General features: G+C 42.4%; 1 protein-coding gene across 3 annotated transcripts in view; it reads left to right on the top strand.

Moving 5' to 3' along the window:
* The first annotated feature begins 791 nt into the window (after nt 1-791).
* The window catches only part of LOC133541071 (vesicle-fusing ATPase), a 104,700-nt gene continuing 93,736 nt past the window's right edge, over nt 792-11,755 (top strand). Inside the window, exon 1 of one of the 3 annotated variants that reach the window (XM_061884156.1) lies at nt 792-878. In XM_061884156.1, the coding sequence (XP_061740140.1) occupies nt 867-878 (12 nt within the window). In that variant the 5' untranslated portion in view covers nt 792-866. The remainder of the gene's footprint in view (nt 879-11,755) is intronic. The other 2 variants (XM_061884154.1, XM_061884155.1) reach the window with 2 other exon arrangements.

Below are 11,755 nucleotides of genomic sequence, written 5' to 3'. Positions count from 1 at the left end.
ACCCTTAATGCTGAGTGCCAAGCAGGGAGGTAATGGGTCCCATTTTTATAGTCTTTGGTATGACTCGGCCAGGATTTGAAGTCACGACCTACTGATCTCAGGGCGGACACTCTAACCACTAGGCCACAGAGAGTTGTCGCTTTATCTGTCCGAATCGCTGTAGCTGCTGGTGGCTATGTTTGTAAACAATGTGACGTCACGCGCACATCGTCTGCTACTTCCGGTACAGGCAAGGCTTTTTATTAAAGTTGCGAATTTTATCGCCGATGTTCTCTACTAAATCCTTTCAGTAAAAATATGGCAATATCGCGAAATGATCAAGTATAACACATAAAATGGACCTGCTATCCCCATTTGAATAAGTTGTGGACGGCGTGGCAAAGTTGGTAGAGTGACTGTGCCAGTAATCTGAGGGTTACTGGTTCAATCCCCACCTTCTACCCTCCTAATCACGTCCGTTGTGTCCTTGGGCAAGACACTTCACCCTTGCTCCTGATGGGTCCTGGTGAGCGCCTTGCAAGGCAGCTCCTGCCGTCAGTGTGTGAATGTGTGTGTGAATGGGCGAATGTGGAAATACTGTCGAAGCGCTTTAGGCTCCTTAAAAAGGGGTAGAAAAGCGCTATGCTGGTACAACCCATTTATAATTTACCATAATAAAATCTCGATTCAGTAGGCCTTTCATCATCCTCAAAAATGGTCACGCAGAGCTAGTAGGGCGTTTCCTCGCGAGTGTACTTCCGGTTGAACCAGCCAATCAGAGAGCGGTGCGCGGGGCTTTATAAAACCCATGGGTTGTCCCGCCCCCCAGCACACTTGCCCTTCTTCTTCGCTCCTCAACACATCTCTAATCCACCACCACCGCGAAGATGGCGGCCCGGGTAAGAGCATCCTAAACACCTGAATGACATTCGTACTATTACACTGTTATATCGCCTTGTGGAACACGCGTCTTCACTCGTATCCGTGGTCAAATAGACGGCAAAATGTCGGACGAGCGTGGTGCGTCGTCGCCATGTCATGGAGACCGTGTTGGTGTTTTTATTTCATCCGACTTGAGTCGACGCCCGCCGCCGCGCCAGTGTGCCTCAACGCGGGGGAGAATTGTTTCAAGCGAACAGAGAGGGAGCTCCATCAAGCTGCTTAATCCTGGGAGCTGCTTGCCCTTGAGCCGACGCTGCGGCGGCTCACGGGTGATAAACTCCCGCTAGCATCTGACGGAATAGCGTGCGGGTTCATTGGGAGGTAAAACACAAACGGTGGCACTTTGTATTTAAAACATGTCTTTTTATAATATTTCTCTCTGTTTACCTTACTGCATGTGATGCCAGGTAACATTATATCTTGCTGTAATGGAATTATGTTGCGTGCATACCTACAGTGGCGGAGCTAGACTTTTATCCTTGGGGTGGCCAGGGGGTGGCCAAGGCGGTATGCGGTCTCATCCGCGGAGTCCGCGGATAAACCGCGGGTCGGGCGGGTGACATGACGAAAAAATAGATTTTAATTAGATTCGGGTGGGTGGCAGTTGAACCTTTCGGAAATATTTGATTTACATGGTTCTGGGATTGGTATCCTTCACCATTCAAAGAGCCATTTAGGACCAGTGCCACAAAGCAAAGAAGACAATAGGAGACGCAAACATTCTTTTGCCGGCAGTCACCCAGTTAATAAGTATTAGGGCGTGCTATGAAGTCATATGCTTTGTCGCCTTCTACAGCATGTACGGTCAACTTGTCAGTCCAGAAACTTGTTGTGTGTGGCGTCCGTAGAGTCCCGCACACGACTGCAAGGCATACTGGGTGACACAGAGTACACTAATGGTTGTGATATAAACAATTTTAACACTCTTAGTAATATGCGCCACGCTGTGAAGCCACACCGAACAAGAATGACAAACACATTTCGGGAGAACATCCTCACAGTAACACAACATAAACGCAACACAACAAATACCCAGAATCCTTTGCATCCATGAGACATCCTGACTATTTTATACGCCCCGCTAGCAGAGACCCCCCCCCCGCCAACGGATGCAAAGGATTCTGGGTATTTGTTGTGTTGCGTTTATGTTGTGTTACTGTGAGGATGTTCTCCCGAAATGTGTTTGTCATTCTTGTTTGGTGTGGCTTCACAGCGTATCGCATATTAGTAAGAGTGTTAAAATTGTTTATATCACAACCATCAGTGTACTCTGTCTTACCCAATATGCCTTTCAATCTTGTACACGTGATTGCGGAAGCTGCACACAACATGTTGTTGGACTGGTAAATTGTTTGTACATGTTGTTGAAGGTGTTAAAGGCAAAGACTTCACAGCACGCCCTTATTTTTGTCTTCAGGTTGAGCACCTTTGGACAGTCGCGAGAATGTTAGCGGCTCCCATTGTCTTCTTTACTCTGTGAAACGGGTTTAAATAGTTCTTTGAGTGGTAAAGGTGGCCGACCTCTGATGCATTTCAACGGGTGGGCGGTTGCGGTTCTGATTAAATGCTGGTTCGGGTGGACGGCGGGTGGATGGCGACTTTGGTGATGCGGTTGCGGATGATATAATTGCCTATCCGCGCATCTCTAGTCCAAAGACTATAACAATGAATTTTTTTCTTGACTTATCAATTGCAATCGGAGTGTCAAATGTTGAAATGTACATACTAATCACACAGGAGATGAGATTTATGTATATATAATTTGCAGTTTATTAACAATGCAGAAAATGTAAAACACAACTTGGCAACAATTTTTCAAGAACTAATAATTAATAATAACAACTATTTTTTACAAAGATGGTGAAAATGCACCAACACATTCATAGTTCTCTCTCTCTGAGAAAAGGTTTAGAAAAGCATAATCCTTCGGTTATGGTGAGAAGCCGCAAAATGTTTCACAAAGTCATCCATGTTGATTGCACGTGCCCTCCTTGACTCAATACTGAGAGTTCCAAGGTGACTTAACCTGTCATCAGCCATTGTGGTTCTGAGATGAGTTTTAATCAGTTTCAAAGCAGAGAAGCTTCTCTCACAGGAAGCAGTGCTGAATCATTGGAGAAACACGTAAATATAAATAGCGACCCAAATGAATTAAACGAGACGTTAGCGGCTGTTGGAATTACGACGCCATGAGATGTAACGTTAACATTTCCTTGATGCCGTGGCTCTCTGCTTGTAGAAAAAAAAAACTTCTATCTACAAAAGTTATTTTAAACAGTGACTCATTAGGACACTACCGTAAAACTTACTTTACGACAAGAAGGTTATCCTTCTTTTTCTTTGTAACTTTGTTGATCTTCGGCTCTCCGGTCTCCAGCAACGATAACCGACTCCAGTTCAAATCTTCCTCTTCTTCAGTGGTGATTCTTCTTCTTCTCCCCTAATGAACGTGGCTCGCAACGCTTTGTGGTACATCGCGCCAACTACTGTACAGGAGGGACTTAGCAGTCAATAAGCTTCACTGATTTAAAAATGCAACTGGCTCCTTCCGACAAGATGTGCGGTGCCGCGATATGTCAATCATCTAGGGTGGCACCTGGGGGGTCCAATCAGATGTGCGCGTGACGTCACCGGTTGAGGAGCTCCTCACATCCTCACATTGTTTACAAACATAGCCACCAGCAGCGAGAGCGATTCGGACCGAGAAAGTGACGATTTCCCCATTAATTTGAGCGAGAATGAAAGATTCGTGGATGAGGATAGTGAAAGTGAAGGACTAGAAAAAGAAAAAAAAGGCGAGGGCAGTGGGAGTGATTCAGATGTTATTAGACACATTTACTAGGATAATTCTGGAAAATCCGTTATCTGCTTATTGTGTTTTGAGTGTTTTAGTGAGATTATATGGTACCTGAAAGTCGGAGGGGTGTGGCCACGGTTGTGGTGACCGTCAGTGTCTCCAGTGGGAGGAGGTAATAGTCCACAGCTACAGGAGGACGCAAGCTCCGCTCATGTCTACGGTAAGAGCCGTTTTATTAGCACAATTTTCTCACCGAAACCTGCCGGTTGACATGTGGTCGGGAACCATGTTCGCTTGACAGCTCTGTTCCATAGTAAAGCTTCACCTTCGGGAATGTAACCAAGGAAACACCGGCTGTGTTTGTGTTGCTAAAGGCAGCTGCAATACACCGCTTCCCACCTCCATCTTCTCTTCTTTGAATTCTCCATTATCAATTGAACAAATTGCAAAACATTCAGCAACACAGATGTCCAGAATACTGTGTAATTATGCGATTAAAGCAGACTATTTATAGCTTGGACCGGGCTGGAAGAACATGCTCGCTACCACCTGTGACGTCACGCGCACCCGTCATCATACGCGTCATCATTCCGCGACGTTTTCAACAGGATAATTCGCGGGAAATTTAAAATTGCAATTTAGTTAACTAAACCGGCCGTATTGGCATGTGTTGCAATGTTAATATTTCATCATTGATATATAAACTATCAGACTGCGTGGTCGGTAGTAGTGGGTTTCAGTAGGCCTTTAAAGAGTCATTCTTGTAGTGAATTGGAGGCTTGAAATGTGTTTCCATCTCATTTTCCAACTGCACTGCAGTATCAAATAGGGATGGGCTATATGGCCTACATCAGGGGTGTCAAACTCATTTTAGATCGGGGGCCCACGTGGAGAATAATCTTCTCCCAAGTGGGATGGATTGGTAAAATCACGGCCCGATAAATTCAATATAAAGACAATTTCAGATTAAGGCTGGGCGATATGGCCTTTTATTAATATCTCAATATTTTTAGGCCATATCGCGATATTTTTCCTTAGCCTTGAATGAACACTTGATGCATATAATCACAGCAGTATGATGATTCTATGTGTCTACATTAAAACATTCTTGTTCATACTTCATTGATATATGCTCATTTTAAGCTTTCATGCAGAGAGGGAATTCACAACCTAAGTCAATTGACCAAAACTCTATTTGTTAAACAGTTATTAAGCAGTGGCACAAACATTCATGTCATCTCAAAACAGAAAATGTAAGATTGTCAGAGACATTTTAAAACAAGTTATTAGTGCACTTTTGTGCATGACGTCACTGAGATGACATCAAAACAACACTATATAAAAGTACACTTTTTGTACAGACCACTACTATAGTTTAAAATTAAAATTTTTAGGTTCATTTTTATATTTAGCTAATTCATCCCGCAAGCCGGATAAAACCTGTTCGCGGGCCTGAGCCGGCCCTCTGGTCTTACGTCTGACACCCCTGGCCTCCATCTATTTCGCGATAAATATCGCAGCCTCTTGCGATAATGGTATAGAGTATATCACGATATATTAAGGATGGGCGATATATCGAGTTTGTATGATATATCAATGTATTTTTAAACAAAATATGAATTAGGAAAATATTGTAATATCGATTTTTTTAAATTTTTACGTAAAACTCACCAAACACCGCTTATCTGATGTTATTTGTTATTTTGTTGTGTTCCTTGTTCTCCCCCACTCCCAGCTACTAAACCCCTTCCTACTTTCAAGACGTGCTTGCAAGTATTAGAACATCCATGTTGGTTGGTTGTTTACTATAATGAGTCACAATTGGTTAGGATTAGAGCAAAACATTACGGACAGGCCAATCAGAGGCAAGATAGGGCGGGTCATCGAACCAGGAAGGGAAATAACAAAATGCCTGCATTCTTATGTTGCATTTATAATGTGTTACAGAGCCGATGTTCTCCAGAAATGTGTTTGTCATTCTGGTTTGGTGTGGGTTCACAGTGTGGCACATATTAGTAAGAGTGTTAAAGTTGTTTATATCACAAGGTTCAGTGTCACCGCTGTGGCTGATGAACAAGACCCCTGGTTTACACAATAGTACAAGCAAAAAAAACTCTTTATGCTGTGTAATTTCATTATACATTTCAAAAGAGTTTTGCGATTCCCATTGTCGTTGTAAAATGGGTCAAAATGGCACCTTGAGTGGTAAAGATTGCCGACCTTGCTGCCGCCGCCATTTTGAAATTGACGACAGCGGAAATGTCACTCGTAACGTCACGAATTTGACCCGGCATGCGCTAATAATTTTGAGGGGGAAGGTTGACCCGGCAGTAGTTCAAGGCAGGCGCATATTATATGCCCGGCGGCAATTCAAGGAAATATGGTAGTTATAGGACAGTATTGGCCATAACAATGCTGATCATTAAAATTTTCTGGATCATTTGGTTGTTAAATTATTGATCACAAATATAATCAGACAAATTCACAGGATGGTAGTGTAACATTATCATTTAAATACAGAAATAATTTCCATATTCCCTTTTATTGCATGCAATATTTTGAGCTAAATAAAGTCATTACAACGCTTGGCTCTTATTTAAATCCTTTGTTTTTTGCCGTTTTTTGTCCAGGGACTCATTTCCCGATCAAAAGCGACAAAAACAGTTTATGAATAATGAAAAATATTTATTTTATCACTGTAGTATTGACCATATACTGATACTTCACTTGGTATGCTTACTCTTGATATTTGTATGGATCTGGCCACCCCTGTTGACATGCAATAGCTGTAGCTTTAACATTAGCAATATTGTATCCTCTTATGGTGTGAATTGTAGCATTTTTTGCTTGTCCTTGTAAGTAGGGATGGGTACCGAATTTGGTACTATTATAGTCACCGACCGAATTCCGTTGGTACAACCGGGTATTGATTAACGTAAACTTACACCCCTGGGTTTGTTTTTTCTTGGTTGCCATGGCTGCTGATTACTTTCACCTGCCTCTGATTAGTTTTCGGGACACTCACCGGCTCCCGGGCACTAATGAGAGAGCTGTTTATTCCTGCTTTTTGCCACACTCAGTCCGGCTGTCTTGTTTGCTTCACGCAACAGTTATGTTCGTTTTCATTTTTGATTCCTGTTCTAAGCTTTGCCATACCTTCCGCGTTATCAACATGCTTTTCTGAATTTTGTGTATTCCTGACTGATTTATGGATAATAATTAATTTTCCTACCTGCACGCTGATCCCGGAGTTCCGTCTGCATCTCGGGGAAAACAATCCACGCATTAACTCGCGGCCCCGCCGTAACAAAAGCAATAAGTGAAAAATAGACGGTCACAAAATAAATAGTTGACAACGAAGCAGAAAACAGATGAGGACAAAATGTTTTAGGAACTCGCTAGAAAGTTCTACCACTCTAGTCTCTGACTACTCGCCCACAGACATGCTTTTTAAGCAGACATCGAAGCAAATTACCCCAAAAACTGCAAGAGCCAAAACAGTTGTCTTCAGAAAATGTTGACCTTGCACAAAATCCTTGAAATTTCTACAAATGCGCCAGTACTGAGACAGACTACAGCTCAAGCCATTTCTACTTTTGTAAGCACTGCAGTGCCTGGTACGTCATGATGTCATGTCGCATGTGGGTCAGATTGCATTCACATTGGACATCATATTTTTTTTTTAATGTGAGCGGACACTTAAAAGATCGGTTTTGACAAAAATATCTGAATTGGACATCCGACAGTGTGAATTTAGCCTTAGTTGCTCAGATAGTAATGTGTTCGTACAAGGAAATGCTGTTTCTTAATGGGGAAAGAGTTTAATGAATATTGTATTCAAGTAAATAAGCAGTGTCACCGGTCTATGGGTTTATCAATATGTGATCAATCTTGGCTTTACTATGATTTTAATTTCATTTTTAGGGGAATTTGTCATGATACTGTTTATTGTTCCATCCCTAACATGTAATTCATTCATATCTGTAATGTTCTTATGTGATGGATTATTGCAATCATCACACCTAATGTGTGAACATCCTACTAAAAGTTATCTATACAAGACCTGTTGAACTAACATGCTTTAATTTTTATCATAAAGCTGGGAGGTTTCTCTTTCTCCCTGCAGATGGCAACAAGATTAAAACAGAAGCAATTATTTTGCGTCTGAGCAATTCGACCTCTTGCTTGTGACTCAGCACCCACAGGAGCTCCACTCATACACGTTTTTGAAGGCCATACATTTGTACTTGTCACCATCATGACTTGTAATAAAAACTAATGGTGCAAGTTACAGAATTTCCAAACATGCAGTTTATTGGCGCATTTCTGAGTAAAGTACCTCGGTTTTTTATCCTTTGCTATGTAATGTGAATCCAATTAATTCATTCCAGACACCTGAAATATTTACGTTGAACATTTTTTTTTAGAATAATGATATATTTTTATGTAGTTTGTGGTGTGTAATGCTTGACCGTACAATAACTGTAAACTAAATTGAATACACAAGCCAGAGCAAAATTATGGCAAGCATTTTCGTAGAAAATCGAATCATACGAAATGTAGGGCGTTAGGGCTGGGCGATATGGCCTTTTTTCAATATCTTGATATATTTAGGTCATATCGCGATACACGATTTATATCTCGATATTTTGCCTTAGGCTTGAATGAACACTTGATGTATATAATCACAGCAGTATGATGGTTCTATGTCAGGGGTAGGGAACCTATGGCACTAGAGCCAGATGTGGCTCTTTTGATGACTGCATCTGGCTCTCTGATAAATCTGAGCTGACGTTGCTTAACACGATAAGTAATGAATAATTCCACTTGTAATCACAGTGTTAAAAATAATGTTCAATATATAAAACATTCTCATGCATTTTTAATCTATCCATCCGTTTTCTACCGCACCTGTTCAAGAAGTTGCGTTAATGGTTAGAAGTTATTTATTTATTATTGGTTAGTGTGGGGCTTGCCCTCCTGGGGGTTCTTCAGACCCCCAAGCACCAACATGAGAGCCTGTTTCAGGGTTACAATATTGTTTAATTTTTCAATAAGTCTCTCAGTTGCTTTCCAGCTATAGTATTTCCAGCCCCAACCCAGTTTCTCCTCCTGGCTATAACAGAGTGACAGGTGATTAGATAACAAGGCCCAGGTGAGCCATCTATGCACCTGTCGCTGCAGGCCCGCAGGCCACGCCCCCTCCACAGTTAGCTTCAGAATAACAGTGTTATTACAAAGAATAAGAGACCTATTATACTCTAGAAATGTTGGTCTTACTTAAAAATGCACGTGTTTAGTTGTGTTCAGGGACGGCGTGGCGAAGTTGGTAGAGTGGCTGTGCCAGCAATCTGAGGGTTGCTGGTTAGATCCCCACCTTCTACCATCCTAGTCACGTCCGTGGTGTCCTTGGGCAAGACACTTCACCCTTGCTCCTGATGGGTCCTGGTGAGCGCCTTGCATGGCAGCTCCCGCCATCAGTGTGTGAATGTGTGTGTGAATGGGCAAATGTGGAAATAGTGTCAAAGTGCTTTGGGCTCCTTAAAAAGGGGGAGAAAAGCGCTATACAAGTACAACCCATTTACCATTTACCATTCAGTGTTAAAAAAAATATTATATGGCTCTTACGGAAATATATTTTAAAATATTTGGCTTTTTGGCTCTCTCAGCCAAAAAGGTTCCCGACCCCTGTTCTATGTGTCTACATTAAAACATTCTTGTTCATGCTGCATTAATATATGCTCATTTTAAACTTTCATGCAGAGAAGGAAATCACAACTAAGTCAATTGACCAAAACTGTATTTATTAAACAGTTATTAAGCAGTGGCACAAACATTCATGTCATTTCCAAAAGAGAAAGTGCAAGATTGTCAGAGACATTTTAAAATAAGCTATTAGTGAAATTTTTTGCATGATGTCACTAAGATGACATATCAAAACAACACTAAATTAAAGTGCACTTTTTGTCCATAACGCCACTACATTAGTTTAAACAAATACAGTGCACTTTTGTGCATGATGTCACACAAGATTTTTCAATAAGTGTCAAATAAAAATGAGCTGCATAATAGGAAATTAAATACGGTTTGTCCTTTGCTCTGTGGTACGTTACTGTGGACATTATCTCTTTTTGTTTTTGACTAGTTTTTTCATACGGTGGTGATGTGGAAATGTTTGCCTTGGCATTTTGATGGTGTGGGCGTGAGGTACCGAATGGAGATGTTGACATGCGGAGTAGCAACACTTTTGCCCCACATTTGACAAATTACGGTTGACTGTTCAACATATTCCCACTTGAAGTCAACCCACCGCCAGACGTTGGACCCCCTGCTGTTTTTCTTCCTTCATTTGTCACCAGATTCACACCTTCTTTCCCTCGTATTACCACTCGCACAGCTCCGCTTGCATCACAGCTAACGTTACCCATGCTGCTACTTCTCTGCTCCGCGAGGGCGTATACCAGGGTTCGGCAACCCGCGGCTCCGGAGCCGCATGCGGCTCTTTGACCACTCTGGTGTGGCTCAGCCGCAAGCTTGTCGACCGCCCGGAGAAGTCCGGTAGATTTCCAAATTTTCAGTGTCTCTAGCAGAAATCTCCCGGGTAAACACTTTCGATTTTCACCAAGACATCAACTTAGAGGGCGTGCTGTGATGACAATGCCTCGAACACCCTTTCTACATGTCATCGCGCCAGGATTTTCACCATGCTATCTGCGTGCCGGCTGGTCACATTTTGGATGCAACCCCTATCTTATCGCATAAGCTACTAAGCAAGGTATACTTGCTCAACAGGCATACAGGTCACACTGAGGGTTGTGATATAAACAACTTTAACACTCTTACTAATATGCGCCACACTGTGAACCCACACAAAACAAGAATGACAAACACATTTTGGGGGAACATCCTCACTATAACACAACATAAACACGACAGACCAAATACCCAGAATCCCATGTACAGTATCCCTGACTCTTCCTGGCTACATTCTACACCCGGCCCCTCCCAACCCCGCCCACCTCAACCGACACACGGAGGGGTGGAGGCGGGTTGGGTTGGTGGTAGCTGGGTGTATAATGTAGCCTGGATGAGTCAGGGATACATGGGATTCTGGGTATTTGTTTTGTCGTGTTTATGTTGTGTTATAGTGCGGATGTTCTCCTGAAATGTGTTTGTCATTCTTGTTTGGTGTGGGTTTACAGTGTGGCGCATATTAGTAAGAGTGCTAAGTTTTTTAAACGGCCACCCTCAGTGTGACCTGTATTGCTGTTGAATAAGAATGCCTTGCAGTCTCTTACGTGTGTCTGCAATAACCTCGTCAAACCATTCTTTGGGCTGGCAAGCTATTTGTACAAGCTGTTGAGGGCGCTAACGTTAGTGCCATCATTGTACGTCCTTATTATTGTTTATTGGGTGAACACCAGCGCACATTCGAGGGAGAATAATTACTCTGAAATTCGGGAGTCTCCCGGGAAATTTGGGAGGGTTGGCAGGTGTGACGCTCTCAAGCGGAATTCATATAAAACTCGTGGGCCGCACTAAAATTAAATTTTCATATTAAGGTGCGGGCTGCGTGTCTGAGACCCCCGGTTTATACATAGCACAAAGGAAAAAAAAACAAAAACTCTGTATGGAGTGTTATTTCATTATAAATTTCAAAAGAGTTATGTGGCTCCCATTGTTTTCTTTACTTTGTGAAACGGGTCAAATGGCTCTTTGAGTGGTAAAGGTTGCCGACCCCTGGCGTATACGTATGTGACGTATGACGTGACAGTATGTGACGTATGCAAGAAGGTGCGCTTGCTGTCTATGAGAAGGAGACATAAGAAGGAGTGGGGCCTGCAGTGTAATGCCAGCAGCTTAAAGAAACTGTGTAAGAACATATACTCGAATATCACAATATACCTTATTTCCTTGAATAGCCGCCGGGCATGTAATATGCGCCTGCCTTGAATTACTGCCGGGTCAAATTCGCTCCCCAAATTTATTAGCGTATGCTTACTTTTACCGCCGGGTCAAATTTGTGACATCACAAGT

Source organism: Nerophis ophidion, linkage group LG23 (assembly GCF_033978795.1).
Source record: "Nerophis ophidion isolate RoL-2023_Sa linkage group LG23, RoL_Noph_v1.0, whole genome shotgun sequence".
Taxonomy (NCBI): Eukaryota; Metazoa; Chordata; class Actinopteri; order Syngnathiformes; family Syngnathidae; genus Nerophis; species Nerophis ophidion.
Note: the sequence above shows the minus strand (reverse complement) of the source record. Positions and strands in the feature narration are given on the sequence as shown.